At 39.8% G+C, this 17,475-nt stretch overlaps 1 protein-coding gene across 1 annotated transcript in view; it reads left to right on the top strand.

Annotated features, from left to right (window-relative positions):
* atrn (attractin) overlaps positions 1-17,475 on the top strand; it is a 446,230-nt gene that overhangs the window by 73,702 nt on the left and 355,053 nt on the right. The window contains exon 10 of the mRNA XM_034159382.1: positions 3,061-3,215. Within this exon, the coding sequence (XP_034015273.1) occupies positions 3,061-3,215 (155 nt within the window). The remainder of the gene's footprint in view (positions 1-3,060; positions 3,216-17,475) is intronic.

The raw sequence follows: 17,475 nt of genomic DNA, 5'->3' as shown, positions 1-17,475 counted from the left end.
ATCACTCTCCTTTCATTCATAGTTTGGATGCCTTCAGTGAGAATCTACGATGTACTAAATAGTCATGAAAATAAAGAAAATGCATTGAATGAGAAGGTGTGTCCAAACGTTTGGCCTGTACTGTGTATATATATATATTTTTTCCAGATTAAAATAAAAATTTCAGCCAGTTTTGCTGGAGACAGTTTTCTTAAGCATGTGTCTGTAGCTGACAGGACTCGTGGTCTCTGGCATTTTTGCTGTTCCACAGGGGCTACTGAGAATGTGTACTCTGTCCTTTTGACTACATTGTAAATCTTTTAACCACAGTGTTATGTGGAAGTGGCGTCAACCCCAAATACATGTGGTGTTATGGATTTTCAGTTCTGTAAGAACAGAGTAAGGTATCTCACCGTGCTGCCATTTTGAATTTAGTTTGCACGTGAAAGAAGTATACTTGAGAATGTTAGATGTGTGTGCTACAGGCAGTTATAGGTTACATTTCTGCACAGTTAATTCAGAGGATTGATATGCTCACAGCAGTTGTGGTGTTATTGAGGTAATATGATTGGTCACACCAGAATGCACTTCTTATAGTGTGATACTTCACTGTGTTCTCAGAGAACCAAGGTTACAGCCGTGCAGAGTAATTTGTGAGTTTGTGTAAAGCATCCATTCCCAAAGTTAAGAATGCCACAGCATATTGTGAAATTTGAAGCACTTGTGGGGATTGCGTAGATGTTTAATCACAATTATGATTGACTCATGAGACTGAGATGAGGATGAAAATCTTGGTCACATAAATGAAGCGTAACATCGTAGTTTATATCCCATGGGTTGGTTTTGTTAGTTCTGAGTACATTTTTTTAAATAATCAAATATTTTGGAGGAAATTTTAAACTTTATCACAAAATTGAAAATCAAAGCCATTTTGTTTAGTTTTTTTTTGGAATAACCTCTCATGGCCCACCAGGGGACTGTGGCCCAGAGTTTGGGTGTCACTGGTGTAGAAGTAGATGACAGAAAACAATTACAGTTTTGGAAAAAACAGTGTGCCAACAGAGAAAAATCTGATACTCCACTGAAACGCAAAATACAACTACTCCAGTTAAATTCAGTTAATAAATAATGACCGTTCTTTGCTCTGAACACTGATCACTCTTTACTTACCAAGCTGCTGTAGTACCCATAGGGATTAAAAATGACAAGAGGGGACTTTGTAATTCATTTGAAGCAGCCAGTCATGATAGTTCAGGGAATGAATGATGTCACACAATGTCAACAAAGCAACAAACTCACTGCTTACACCAAAAGTTTTAGAGAGGGGGACAGCCAGCCATCTAGTCTGTGAAAAATGATTTTTTATGTGATCCCTTCTATACTGAAATACCACATTTTTTAAAGACTTTTATTGGAGGCTGTCTTGTTTTTTATTGGTTTTGATCTTTATCTGGTATATTATAGTGTTTACATCTCATTTTTAATAATCAGTGTTGGTGTTACATTGTACACAGTGCTGTTTTTATGGGTTTTTTTATTTATGGTGTATCTGAAAAGTATTCACAGCACTTCAATTTTCCACATTTTCTGATGTTACAGCCTTATTCCAAAATGGATGAACGTCAGGTTTTTTTTCTCCATCAAACTTCTACACACAATACCCCATAATGACAATGTGACTAAAGGTTTTCTTGCTTTTTTCTGATTTTTGCAAGTTTATTAAAAATAAACAACTAAGAAATCACATGTACATAAGTATTCACAGCCTTTGCTATGAAGCTCAAAATTTAACTCAGGTGCAACCAGTTTCCACTGATCATCCTTGAGATCTTTTGTACACGTTAATTGGAGTCCACCTGGGGCAAGTTTAGTTGATTGTCTGTCTGCATATAAGGTCCCACAGTTGACAGTGCATGTCAGAGCACAAACCAAGCATGAATTCAAAGGAATTGTCTGTAGACCTCTGAGACATGATTGTCTTGAGGCACAAATCTGGGGAAGAATACAGAAACTTTTCTGCTGCTTTGAAGGTCCCAATGAACACAGTGGTCTCCATCATCTGTAAATGGAAGAAGTTCGAATCCACTAGGTTCTTCCTGCTGGCTGCCGGGCTAAACTGAGTGATCGGGGAGAAGGGCCTTAGTCAGGGAGGTGAGCAAGAACCTGATGGTCACTCTGTCAGAGCTCCAGCATTGCTCTGTGGAGAGAGGAGAATCTTCCAGGACAACCATCTCTGCAGCAATCCACCAATCAGGGCTGTATGGTAGAGTGGCCAGACGGAATCCACTCCTTAATAAAAGGCACGTGGCAGCCCATCTGGAGTTTGACAAAAGGCACCTGAAGGACTCTCAGACCATGAGAAATGAAATTCTCTGGTCTGATGAGACAAAGATTGAACACTGGTGTGAATGCCGGGCATCATGTTTGGAGGAAACCAGGGACCATCCCTACAGTGAATCATGGTGGTGGCAGCATCATGCTGTGGGGATGTTTTTCAGTGGCAGGAACTGGGACACTAGTCAGGATTAAGGTAAAGATGAATGCAGCAATGTACAGAGATATCCTGGATGAAACCTGTTCCAGAGGGCTCTTGACCTCAGACTGGGGCAACGGCTTATCTTTCAGCAGGACAATGACCCTAAACACATGGCCAAGATATCAAAGGAATGGCTTCAGGACAACTCTGATTTCTTTTTTTATTATTATTAGTATCTTTAATAAATTAGCAAAAATTTCAAAAAAAACTTTTTTTCATGTTGTCATTATGGGATGTTATGTGGAGAAAATGAATTTACCCCATTTTGGAATAAGACTGTAACGTAACAAAATGCGGAAAAAGTGAAGCGCTGTGAATACACCAAACATTATGGCCATTAGAGAAGGTATGTGACCTGTAAATTGTTTTCTTTTGGTTGCCAGCTAACTGTCTCCCAATGGAGGGACAAAATATGATGGGAATGGGCTTCTGTAACCTCCAGTCCTTTTAATTTCAATAGTGGTCCACAGTAACTTTTTTTAAAAGATCTACCGGAGTGTCACGTGAACATTACAACTGAGTGGCATCATTGTGTTTCTGTCCAGGACTATTCTGAGAGACAGTGGCTTCTTCCGCTATCTCCACACAGCGGTGATATTGAGCAGGACGATGCTGGTGTTTGGAGGAAACACGCACAATGATACATCCATGAGCAATGGGGCCAAGTGCTTCTCCTCTGACTTTCTGGCCTACAGTTTAGGTTAGTAACACACAGGTAGTCAGCTTCTGCACGCTGCTTGTCCTACCTGATGTCACAGTTTGTGAGCACATGATTTTTTTTTTATTATTGTTTTTTGTTTTGCCTTCCCTTTAAGTATTTCCCTGTATATTGCTGATTTGTATTCATGTAGTGTTAACTGTCTGGAGCTGCTTAGTTTACCCAAAAGCTTTTGTTTTTGGCCGTTGAGTAGCTCCATTGGAGCGATAGCTGGTTAAATATCCCGCTACATGAGTGGTAATACTTGACCACTTTATAGACTTTAAAAAAAGGAGTGCAACCACTGGCAGTGCTTATGATTTTGCGTGTGAATTGTACAAATAAAAATTGAAGTGGCTTCACTGGGTATTGCATTTTTATGACCATAAGTCCCACTAGTGTATTAGTCACGTCTGTCCAAAAATGCATCATGAACAGGAAAAAGCATAGATGTTGCACCGGTCTTAAGTTGCATTTATTTTGGAAATGGGATGGTGCTGCTTCATGCAACAAGGAACAAAATTAATTGGTGCATTATTTACTTGTAATGCAAAAACTGCATTAGTGAGCAGAAGATAACGGGCTAATTGATATATCAATTAACCACAATTGTATCAATTGTAGGGCAGCATGGTGGATTATTGATTACCACTGCTGCCTGACAGCAAAAAGGTTGAGGTTTCGATTCCCACCCGGGGTCTTTCTTTGTGTAGTTTGCTTGTTCTCTCCATGTTTGCGCAGGTTCTCTCCAGGTGCTTCAGCTTTCTCCCACATCCAAAGACATGCATGTTAAGTGCATGTTGGTGTGACTGTATTTGTCTGTATATGTCTCTGTATGCATCACTCTGCATTTAATCATTAGTGATCGATCTCTGCCCCCCTTCTCGGCATGTCTTTTTTCTGGTTCTTTCCCTCAGCCCCAACCAGTCTCAGCAGAAGACTGCCCCTCCCTGAGCCTGGTTCTGCTGGAGGTTTCTTCCTGTTAAAAGGGAGTTTTTCCTTCCCACTGTGGCCAAGTGCTTGCTCATAGGGGGTCGTTTTGACCGTTGGGGTTTTTCATAATTATTGTATGGCCTTGCCTTACAATATGGAGCGCCTTGGGGCAACTGTTTGTTGTGATTTGGCGCTATATAAGAAAAAAGTTGATTGATTGATTGATTGATATGCGTGGCCCTGTGATAGACTGGCGTTCTGTCCATGATGTACCCCGCCTCACGCTCCATAACTACTGGGATAGGCTCCAGCTCCCCTGTGATCCTCAATTGGAGTAAGTGGGTATAGAAAATGGATGGATGTATCAATTAGGCACAGAAAACCATTTCTTCTGGCCAGTGAGCAGGCAATCAGAGGTGAGATAAACATGCAATGGAATTAGGCCTTCAACTTGGACTTTCAAAGAAAGTTCTCCCAGATCCCAAAGGAAGATGGGGACATGGAAACAGAGTGGTCCATGTTCAAGGCCTCCATTGGTGAGGTGTCTGCTTTGAGCTGTTGCCAAAAGGTCATCTGTGCTTGTCGTGGCGGCAACCCAAGAACCCACTGGTTCTTGTGGTAATGGAATCCTTTAGGCTGAAGAAGGAGGCCTTTCATGTTTGGTTGGCACAGAGATCTCCAGAATCAGCGGACAAGCCCCTTTGACAGTCTGAAAATGTAAATAACTTGAAACCTCAGCCTTGGGCTGACAGTCTCATCACAGTGCACGTGTATTGAGACACTACAAGTAAATCTGTTAATGGGGAGGCAATGGTCTAGTGGTTAAGTGTTGGGCTTCAGACCAGAGGATCCTCTGTTCAAAACCCAGCCAGACCGGAAAATCAGTAAGGGTCCTTGGACAAGGTCCTTAATTCCCTATTGCTCCCGGTGTGCAGTGAACGCTTTGTATGGCAGCACCCTGACATCGGTTTGTGAGTGTGTCTATGTGAATGTGAGGCATAATTGTAAAGCGCTTTGAGCTGCTGATGCAGATGGAAATGCGCTATATAAATGCAGTTCCTTTGCCATTTAATAAGTTTTCTTTCAAGATGCCAAGCATGTTGTCTACAATCTAAATTTGTTCAAGTCAATAATATATGAACACCAGGTATAATGTGATACTAGGGTAAATTAAAAAAAAATATTATATCTGAAACTCTCAAAATACCTGCTGTTGAAATAGGAATTACAGCAATGGTTGAGGCCAGGTTCGGCATTATGTCTTGATGTACAGACATCGCCTTCTTCACATGGTTGGGGAGTTAGCAAATTTCAACAAAAATTGAGAGTTTTTACTTCTAAAATGAGCTACCAGGGCCATTCCGTTGGTGAGGAGTTAGCAGATGGTGTGTAGTCATGATCACGTTAGTGTTGTTAGTTAAATAAAGCTGGAAAGATATTCAAAGTTTCGACCTTCCGGAATCAGTAACTTCAAAGTGAATCGCCATTTTAAATCAAATGACACCTCTTTCCAAATGTTGCAATACAGACATCAAACTACAACTGACAACGCCCCCCCCCCCCAAGTACAACCAGAGGGAGTTCATCAATGTGTGATGTGAGTTTGGTTCCATTACAAGCAATAAATAAAAAGTGAGATTTTATTCAAATTTGTTAAAATAAAAAAAATCCCTGAAATTATATAATCCTGTATTTTTTCCAATGTGAGTGCTGTAGTACAACCAAAGGAGTTAATTGATGTGTCATGCGAGTTTGGTGGCACTACAAACCATAAATGTGATGCTATTGAGTTTTTGTTAAAGCATTTCCTTTCGCCAAGGGTAATTTGTTGACACTCCCTAAGCTGCAGTCTCGCATCTTAGGGAGCTCAAGATCAATGTAACTGCAGCTCAAGATCAGTGTAACAGAGATGTCTTATTTAGAAAAGAGGATGTCTCATTTTAGACTGTACCTACTACCAAAAGGTGCATGAACAAAGTATTGAGCAAAGGGTGTGAATACTCATGTACATGAGATTTCTTAGTTCTTTATTTTTAATAAAGTTGCAAAAGATTAAAAAAAATAATAATGCTCACTTCATACCTCAGCAATTTTTTTTTCTGGGCCACGTACGTATATGGGTGATTCTTAGACTACGGGCACTTATTATGTCCTTCGATCATATTGTATGAAAAACAGAAAAAAGGGGAAATTTCACACTTTTATAGTTATCTTTACAATGAAAGTGTGTTAAGAAATTTGTTCTAGTAGTCTATGATGACTTTTTCACCTTTTTTCAGCATCATTATATGCAAATATTGCCGTTTTGTGCTTGTCCCACACCCAGACTTTTGATCTTCAGTGATAAAAATGAATGGTAAAGAAACGTTTTTTCTAATGTTTTAAAATATCTCTGAATAAAATATCAGTAAAATAATCAAAACATAATTGGGGTATTCAATGTCATACAACTGTTGTGATTTTTTTAAACAAAATGTAGTTGTTCCACACTATTGCCGTAATTTCCACCACAACACTGTAATGTCCCTTTAAACAGTTTGTATGAAAGATTGTTTGGGTAGTTTCTGTGGAGATAAACAGTGACATCAGAGCACATGTATATAGCGCCAAATCACAACAAACAGTTGCCCCAAGGTGCTTTATATTGTAAGGCAATGGTGTGGTGGAAATTACATTTACAAGGCCAATAGTGCCCGTAGTTAAAGAATCACCCATATACCTTCAGTGTTTGATGGCAAGAAAGTTTTAAATTATTCATAACGTTGACATCTTTCCATCTTACATCTTACCAGTTTTATTTGCTATTATCTATCGTCCACCTGGTCGTTACTGTGAGTTTCTCTGTGAATTTTCAGACCTTTTGTCTGCCTTAGTGCTTAGCTCAGATAAGATAATTATAGTGGGCGATTTTAACATCCACACAGATGCTGAGAATGACAGCCTCAACACTGCATTTAATCTATTATTAGACTCTATTGGCTTTGCTAAAAATGTAAATGAGTCCACCCACCACTTTAATCATATCTTAGATCTTGTTCTGACTTATGGTATGGAAATAGAAGACTTAACAGTATTCCCTGAAAACTCCCTTCTGTCTGATCATTTCTTAATAACATTTACATTTACTCTGATGGACTACCCAGCAGTGGGGAATAAGTTTCATTACACTAGAAGTCTTTCAGAAAGCGCTGTAACTAGGATTAAGGATATGATTCCTTCTTTATGTTCTCTAATGCCATATACCAACACAGTGCAGAGTAGCTACCTAAACTCTGTAAGTGAGATAGAGTATCTCGTCAATAGTTTTACATCCTCATTGAAGACAACTTTGGATGCTGTAGCTCCTCTGAAAAAGAGAGCTTTAAATCAGAAGTGCCTGACTCCGTGGTATAACTCACAAACTCGTAGCTTAAAGCAGATAACCCGTAAGTTGGAGAGGAAATGGCGTCTCACTAATTTAGAAGATCTTCACTTAGCCTGGAAAAAGAGTCTGTTGCTCTATAAAAAAGCCCTCCGTAAAGTTAGGACATCTTTCTACTCATCACTAATTGAAGAAAAAAAAAATAAAATAAAATAAACCCAGGTTTCTTTTCAGCACTGTAGCCAGGCTGACAAAGAGTCAGAGCTCTATTGAGCTGAGTATTCCATTAACTTTAACTAGTAATGACTTCATGACTTTCTTTGCTAACAAAATTTTAACTATTAGAGAAAAAATTACTCATAACCATCCCAAAGACGTATCGTTATCTTTGGCTGCTTTCAGTGATGCCGGTATTTGGTTAGACTCTTTCTCTCCGATTGTTCTGTCTGAGTTATTTTCATTAGTTACTTCATCCAAACCATCAACATGTTTATTAGACCCCATTCCTACCAGGCTGCTCAAGGAAGCCCTACCATTATTTAATGCTTCGATCTTAAATATGATAAATCTATCTTTGTTAGTTGGCTATGTACCACAGGCTTTTAAGGTGGCAGTAATTAAACCATTACTTAAAAAGCCATCACTTGACCCAGCTATCTTAGCTAATTATAGGCCAATCTCCAACCTTCCTTTTCTCTCAAAAATTCTTGAAAGGGTAGTTGTAAAACAGCTAACTGATCATCTGCAGAGGAATGGTCTATTTGAAGAGTTTCAGTCAGGTTTTAGAATTCATCATAGTACAGAAACAGCATTAGTGAAGGTTACAAATGATCTTCTTATGGCCTCGGACAGTGGACTCATCTCTGTGCTTGTTCTGTTAGACCTCAGTGCTGCTTTTGATACTGTTGACCATAAAATTTTATTACAGAGATTAGAACATGCCATAGGTATTAAAGGCACTGCGCTGCGGTGGTTTGAATCATATTTGTCTAATAGATTACAATTTGTTCATGTAAATGGGGAATCTTCTTCACAGACTAAAGTTAATTATGGAGTTCCACAAGGTTCTGTGCTAGGACCAATTTTATTCACTTTATACATGCTTCCCTTAGGCAGTATTATTAGACGGTATTGCTTAAATTTTCATTGTTACGCAGATGATACCCAGCTTTATCTATCCATGAAGCCAGAGGACACACACCAATTAGCTAAACTGCAGGATTGTCTTACAGACATAAAGACATGGATGACCTCTAATTTCCTGCCTTTAAACTCAGATAAAACTGAAGTTATTGTACTTGGCCCCACAAATCTTAGAAACATGGTGTCTAACCAGATCCTTAATCTAGATGGCATTACCCTGACCTCTAGTAACACTGTGAGAAATCTTGGAGTCATTTTTGATCAGGATATGTCATTCAAAGCACATATTAAACAAATATGTAGGACTGCTTTTTTGCATTTACGCAATATCTCTAAAATCAGAAAGGTCTTGTCTCAGAGTGATGCTGAAAAACTAATTCATGCATTTATTTCCTCTAGGCTGGACTATTGTAATTCATTATTATCAGGTTGTCCTAAAAGTTCCCTAAAAAGCCTTCAGTTAATTCAAAATGCTGCAGCTAGAGTACTAGCGGGGACTAGAAGGAGAGAGCATATCTCACCCATATTGGCCTCTCTTCATTGGCTTCCTGTTAATTCTAGAATAGAATTTAAAATTCTTCTTCTTACTTATAAGGTTTTGAATAATCAGGTCCCATCTTATCTTAGGGACCTCGTAGTACCATATCACCCCAATAGAGCGCTTCGCTCTCAGACTGCAGGCTTACTTGTAGTTCCTAGGGTTTGTAAGATTAGAATGGGAGGCAGAGCCTTCAGCTTTCAGGCTCCTCTCCTGTGGAACCAGCTCCCAATTCAGATCAGGGAGACAGACACCCTCTCTACTTTTAAGATTAGGCTTAAAACTTTCCTTTTTGCTAAAGCTTATAGTTAGGGCTGGATCGGGTGACCCTGAACCATCCCTTAGTTATGCTGCTATAGACGTAGACTGCTGGGGGGTTCCCATGATGCACTGTTTCTTTCTCTTTTTGCTCTGTATGCACCACTCTGCATTTAATCATTAGTGATCAATCTCTGCTCCCCTCCACAGCATGTCTTTTTCCTGGTTCTCTCCCTCAGCCCCAACCAGTCCCAGCAGAAGACTGCCCCTCCCTGAGCCTGGTTCTGCTGGAGGTTTCTTCCTGTTAAAAGGGAGTTTTTCCTTCCCACTGTAGCCAAGTGCTTGCTCACAGGGGGTCGTTTTGACCGTTGGGGTTTTACATAATTATTGTATGGCCTTGCCTTACAATATAAAGCGCCTTGGGGCAACTGTTTGTTGTGATTTGGCTTTATATAAAAAAAAAAAATTGATTGATTGATTGATCTTTCCAACTTAGCACAATTCTTGTTATTCTGCAACTTCCTGGGAAGAGAGCAATCACATTGTGTTCTCTTTTCTTTTAATTAAACAAAGTTCATGCTGAAATCTGGCATTAGTAAGTGTCTTATTTACCTCGTGTATGTATAAGGACAATATCGGTTTGGGGCCCCTCAGTCTTTAAACTTTCTTGCTTCAGTGTATATAAAATGACATACACCCCTTCTTCTTGTTAGTGTGGTGGCATGTTTATTCACAATGAATGAGTGGGAAATTGGCAGTTTTCTTTGATTATCCTATTTAGCAGCTGTTCACACTTGACTTAATGAATGATTTCTAAGTGAGGATGCATACAGCATGAGCAAAGTTCATTAGTCTGAGCGCCACGCTCGTCAAGTCTTAGAATTTATGCTGGGATTCATGCTACGTTTATTCCTTTTTCGAGTGGTCTTGATTTACCTGCCCAGGTGCTCTTTATCAAACCAGGGTTCAATTTAGGGTTTGGCCATATTCGTGTTGTGGTGGTGTTAGTTTTGTCACCTTTTTTTAAATTTAGTCACGTAACAGTCTGTTAATTTTTGTCTAGTTTTAGTAACACGAGAAACCAATGTATTTTAGTCTCATTTCACTCGAGACATTTTAGTCTTTTTGATTAAAAACACATTACATTATTTCTCATTACATTTTCAGTCAGTATAATGTTTCACACATCTCCAATAGCAAATATTTTTTATTTGACAAAACACACTTGAGTTATTGAAGGTTTGTGGTGTTTTTCTCTGATAATTTAAACCTACAAGACTTACCGCCAGATTTGGTTTTGTTGTAAATCCACAGAGTTGTAGGGGTGCAGGTCTCTTGAAATGAAACATTCATTGGATCTAGTTATTCTTTTTGCGTGTTCATAATTGGCTGGGAATTTGTTAAAGCAAAACAGAGTAAAATAAATAATTCAAGATTTGTTGTTTTTATGTATTGTAAGAGCCACAACGTGAGCCAGTTTAATTTAAATATGATGCACACTTCATATTTCATTATTTTGTTGTGTGTTATGTTATTTGTTGTATATAATAATAATAATGTTAAAAACAAATTGATATTGGATGGGCATAGCGTTTGCTGCCATGTTCAAAAATATGCGCACTGTAGCTTTAGTCTGAGCACCAGAGAGCTGATCAGATACTTTAACACCGTGTGACAGAGTGTCAATGTAAACTATTTATTCATTAAATGTTTGTCATTGGAGTCGGGTGAATTTACTCTGCAGCAGATTTGTTTATTGTAATGTAATTAATGGCACTGTCTTCTTATACAGACAGTCATTGAACACAAACGTTTTGGCTTTTCGGGTCCTAGTTTGTAAGAAAAATGTAAGTTAACCAAACTTTCTGGAGGCTGGAGTCCACTCGAGTGGCTTTCGCAGATCTATGTTCAAACACACGGCAGGATGACCATAGAGCTGTACTCATATACAGCTCTATGAGGATGACCCACCGCCCCCCTTCTGCAGACAGGAGACGGATGGACGTGACGGCAGCACAAAGAAAAACAGATTTTTTTTAATGTCTCAAATGAGGCCGCTGTACATTTTATATGTTGCGACCAGCCTTTATGATTTTGCGTCAGAAAAGTATCATTGTGAACTCTACTGAATGCAACACATTTCAGAAACATTCAATGCATAAGAGCTTGCAGATGAAAATGGAGTGAGATTTTATTTCAGTTATTTCATGCAAAACATTTTAGTCTTGTCATTTGGGGCAACAGTAATGCATGTTAATTTCATTTTAGTCCGTTTTTTAGAACACTGACGTGGTGTCATCCTTGTTTCTTTTTCGTCATGACAAAAATGGTAGTTGACGAAGATGATTCATCTCGTCTGACGAAATTAACACTCGTTGCAAACTAACTTTGGATGCTTATTGTGCTTGTCAGTCTGCAAGCAGTACATTCAGGATGCACGCTGTTGAATTTCTGTGTGAATAAAACAGGCATTGCCTATTCAAAGACAAGAAGTTCTTGTACTTTTCACTACTGGTGCACTGGCTGTTTTCACCACGTGGGCACCGCACTATGAAACACAACAAGAGTGACGCACATTGTTGATCTGTGTGAATGAAATAGACTTGTTTTGTGTGTTTGTGTGGTCTTATAACATGCACTGTGGCTTTTTGCTGAATTCAGCAGCAGTGTCTACTGCCTGCCCGCTTGCTCCACTAGCAGAAGAAAAAACCTACAATCTGAATGGGGCATAATTTGATTACTTACTTCTACAGTGCTGTCGTAAGCTGCTCATTAATGTGCACCGCCTGCCTGTTTGGATGGGAGGGACAACTCCCTGCAGGACACAGAAGGGCCTGAGGGCATTACGTTTTGCTGTGTCATTAAGGGCATGATTGAAAGGCCATGAAAGTACAGTCTCTCAGGAAGAATAAATGGAAACATCTCCAATAAATAGCCCATTTTCTGCAATAATGTAGAGTACTGATGCACAGATCAAATCAAAATCAAATCAATTTTATTTATATAGTGTCAAATCACAACAAACAGTTGCCCCAAGGCGCTTTATATTGTAAGGCAAAGCCATACAATAATTACGGAAAAACCCCAACGGTCAAAACGACCCCCTGTGAGCAAGCACTTGGCGACAGTGGGAAGGAAAAACTCCCTTTTAACAGGAAGAAACATCCAGCAGAACCAGGCTCAGGGAGGGGCAGTCTTCTGCTGGGACTGGTTGGGGCTGAGGGAGAGAACCAGGAAAAAGACATGCTGTGGAGGGGAGCAGAGATCAATCACTAATGATTAAATGCAGAGTGGCGCATACAGAGCAAAAAGAGAAAGAAACAGTCAGTGCATCATGGGAACCCCCCAGCAGTCTAAGTCTATAGCAGCATAACTAAGGGATGGTTCAGGGTCACCTGATCCAGCCCTAACTATAAGCTTTAGCAAAAAGGAAAGTTTTATGCCTAATCTTAAAAGTAGAGAGGGTGTCTGTCTCCCTGATCCGAATTGGGAGCTGGTTCCACAGGAGAGGAGCCTGAAAGCTGAAGGCTCTGTCTCCCATTCTACTCTTAAAAACCCTAGGAACTACAAGTAAGCCTGCAGTCTGAGAGCGAAGCGCTCTATTGGGGTGATATGGTACTATGAGGTCCCTAAGATAAGATGGGACCTGATTATTCAAAACCTTATAACTAAGAAGAAGAATTTTAAGTTCTATTGTGGAATTAACAGGGAGCCAATGAAGAGAGGCCAATATGGGTGAAATATGCTCTCTCCTTGTAGTCCCCGTCAGTACTCTAGCTGCAGCATTTTGAATTAACTGAAGGCTTTTCAGGGAACTTTTAGGACAACCTGATACTAATGAATTACAATAGTCCAGCCTAGAGGAAATAAATGCATGAATTAGTTTTTCAGCATCACTCTGAGAAAAGACCTTTCTAATTTTAGAGATATTGCGCAAATGCAAAAAATGCAGTCCTACATATTTGCTTAATATACGCATTGACGGACATATCCTGATCAAAAATGACTCCAAGATTTCTCACAGTATTACTAGAGGTCAGGGTAATGCCATCCAGAGTAAGAATCTGGTTAGACACCATGTTTCTAAGATTTGTGGGGCCAACTACAATAACTTCAGGTTTTATCTGAGTTTAAAAGCAGGAAATTAGAGGTCATCCATGCCTTTATGTCTGTAATACAATCCTGCAGTTTAGCTAATTGGTGTGTGTCCTCTGGCTTCATGGATAGATAAAGCTGGGTATCATAATAATATCATAATTTAAGCAATGCTTTCTAATAATACTGCCTAAGGGAAGCATGTATAAAGTGAATAAAATTGGTCCTAGCACAGAACCTTGTGGAATTCCATAATTAACCTTAGTCTGTGAAGAAGATTCCCCATTTACATGAACAAATTGTAATCTATTAGATAAATATGATTCAAACCACCGCAGCGCAGTGCCTTTAATACCTATGGCATGCTCTAATCTCTGTAATAAAATTTTATGGTCAGCAGTATCAAAAGCAGCACTGAGGTTTAACAGGACAAGCACAGAGATGAGTCCACTGTCCGAGGCCATAAGAAGATCATTTGTAACCTTCACTAATGCTGTTTCTGTACTATGATGAATTCTAAACCCTGACTGAAACTCTTCAAATAGACCATTCCTCTGCAGATGATCAGTTAGCTGTTTTACAACTACCCTTTCAAGAATTTTTGAGAGAAAAGGAAGGTTGGAGATTGGCCTATAATTAGCTAAGATAGCTGGGTCAAGTGATGGCTTTTTAAGTAATGGTTTAATTACTGCCACCTTAAAAGCCTGTGGTACATAGCCAACTAATAAAGATAGATTGATCATATTTAAGATTGAAGCATTAATTAATGGTAGGGCTTCCTTGAGCAGCCTGGTAGGAATGGGGTCTAATAGACATGTTGATGGTTTGGATGAAGTAACTAATGAAGATAACTCAGACAGAATAATCAGAGAGAAAGAGTCTAACCAAGTACCGGCATCACTGAAAGCAGCCAAAGATAACGATATGTCTTTGGGATGGTTATGAGTAATTTTTTTCTCTAATAGTTAAAATTTTATTAGCAAAGAAAGTCATGAAGTCATTACTAGTTAAAGTTAAAGGAATACTTGGCTCAATAGCACTCTTACTCTTTGTCAGCCTGGCTACAGTGCTGAAAAGAAACCTGGGGTTGTTCTTATTTTCTTCAATAAGTGATGAGTAGTAAGATGTCCTAGCTTTACGGAGGGCTTTTTTTATAGAGCAACAGACTCTTTTTCCAGGCTAAGTGAAGATCTTCTAAATTAGTGAGATGCCATTTCCTCTCCAACTTACGGGTTATCTGCTTTAAGCTGCGAGTTTGTGAGTTATACCACGGAGTCAGGCACTTCTGATTTAAGGCTCTCTTTTTCAGAGGAGCTACAGCATCCAAAGTTGTCCTCAATGAGGATGTAAAACTATTGACGAGATAATCTATCTCACTCACAGAGTTTAGGTAGCTACTCTGCCCTGTGTTGGTATATGGCATTGGAGAACATAAAGAAGGAATCATATCCTTAAACCTAGTTACAGTGCTTTCTGAAAGACTTCTACTGTAATGAAACTTATTCCCCACTGCTAGGTAGTCCATCAGAGTAAATGTAAATGTTATTAAGAAATGATCAGACAGAAGGGGGTTTTCAGGGAATACTGTTAAGTCTTCAATTTCCATACCATAAGTCAGAACAAGATCTAAGGTATGATTAAAGTGGTGGGTGGACTCATTTACATTTTGACCAAAGCCAATCGATTCTAACAATAGATTAAATGCAGTGTTGAGACTGTCATTCTCAGCATCTGTGTGAATGTTGAAATCGCCCACTATAATTATCTTATCTGAGCTAAGCACTAAATCAGACAAAAGGTCTGAAAATTCACAGAGAAACTCACAGTAACGACCAGGTGGACGATAGATAACAACAAATAAAACTGTTTTTTGGGGCTTACAATTTGGATGGACAAGACTAAGAGTCAAGCTTTCAAATGAATTAAAGCTCTGTCTGGGTCTTTGATTAATTAATAAGCTGGAGTGGGAGATTGCTGCTAATCCTCCGCCTTGGCCCTTGCTACGAGCATTCTGACACTGTGACTCGGGGGTGTTGACTCATTTAAACTAACATATTCATCCTGCTGTAACCAGGTTTCTGTAAGGCAGAATAAATCAATATGTTGATCAATTATTATATCATTTACTAACAGGGACTTAGAAGAGAGAGACCTAATGTTTAATAGACCACATTTAACTGTTTTAGTCTGTGGTGCAGATGAAGGTGCTAATTATTTTTTCTTTTTGAATTTTTATGCTTAAATAGATTTTTGCTGGTTATTGGTGGTCTGGGAGCAGGCACCGTCTCTACGGGGATGGGGTATTGGGGGGATGGCAGGGGGAGAGAAGCTGCAGAGAGGTGTGTAAGACTACAACTCTACTTCCTGGTCCCAACCCTGGATAGTCACGGTTTGGAGGATTTAAGAAAATTGGCCAGATTTCTAGAAATGAGAGCTGCTCCATCCAAAGTGGGATGGATGCCATCTCTCCTAACAAGATCAGGTTTTCCCCAGAAGCTTTGCCAATTATCTATGAAGCCCACCTCATTTTTTGGACACCACTCAGACAGCCAGCAATTCAAGGAGAACATGCGGCTAAACATGTCACTCCCGGTCCGATTGGGGAGGGGCCCAGAGAAAACTACAGAGTATGACATTGTTTTTGCAAAGTTACACATCAATTCAATGTTAATTTTAGTGACCTCCGATTGGCGTAACCGGGTGTCATTACTGCCGACGTGAATTACAATCTTACCAAATTTACGCTTAGCCTTAGCCAGCAGTTTCAAATTTCCTTCAATGTCGCCTGCTCTGGCCCCCGGAAGACAATTGACTATGGTTGCTGGTGTTTAGTTAAGGCACGTGAAGATTACACTGTGAAACTGTTATCTAGTTAACTAGATCAATCTAACTGCGCAGATTAAACAGCTAACAGATACAGCAAAACACCGCTGTGCTGCGGAACAGGAAGTGATACAATACATACACCGCAGTGAGAGCCAACCACCAGTAGAGGCAGATTTGCATCCAAATTCACAGGTGTCATGTTAATTTAATTGTTGGCCGTTTATGCTTTTGCTGTGCCACCTCACTGCACTGGCGCAGTGTAAAGGTGTGCTGACACTTGATTCATGCACTTGCACGCACGTTGTCGTGACGATCCCACCCACTGTGTTCCCAGCTGGACGCTGTGCTTTGTTCCAGCAGCTACCATGTGCTGGACGCTGCGTATGTAATATAATTATTTCGTAGCGGATTAATCATTTTCTCTGCAAGTCGGCTGCTGAAACCGGCTCTAATCGCTTCCTGAAACACAGAGAAATTCTCCAGCCGGAGCCGTTCGCGAGTGCTGAACGAGCTGGAGAAAGCATTTGGAGCAGTCTAAAAAGGTAACTACTTGTCATGTTGACATTGTCATGGCTTGGTAAAACCATTGCATGTTCTTTCCTTCTTGTGTGCATCTGTAAAAGTATGGTTATGACAGATTTAACATCTTGTTATAATCGATCAGACCAGCTGCACTCTGATGCGGTGCCCTGACACAACCACTCGCTCTGTTCACTTCTTCTTTACTCGACTTAATGAGCTGCACGTAGTGTTGGCGAGCTGATCGTGCCACGTTGCATGACATTTATCCGTGAAAGATTTTTTTAACATTTCAAAATTCTCTTTGCGCTGTTGCATGCGCCAACGCTCCTCCCACATTCAGTCTGCACCTGATAAAGACAAGTTTGCCCTCCTGCACGACACAGGGCGTGCAAGTGCGTGCATCAAAGTCATGTAAATGTCAGTGAGCCTTAAGTCATCTGACATTGATCACTTGGTCTTTGTTGCAGGGTGTCAAACTTTGCAAATGGAAAAAGTTCTGTTGCTTTTCGTCCCCTCCTCAGCTGTGACCCTTGTGTCTACCTGCCGCTTCTCATTTTCTGAGCATTTTGTAACTGGACAGAAAGGAC

The sequence above is a fragment of the Thalassophryne amazonica genome, chromosome 19 (genome assembly GCF_902500255.1).
Source record: "Thalassophryne amazonica chromosome 19, fThaAma1.1, whole genome shotgun sequence".
NCBI classification, from domain to species: domain Eukaryota; kingdom Metazoa; phylum Chordata; class Actinopteri; order Batrachoidiformes; family Batrachoididae; genus Thalassophryne; species Thalassophryne amazonica.
The sequence above is the reverse complement of the archived record's forward strand: the minus strand, read 5'-3'. Positions and strand labels throughout refer to the sequence as shown.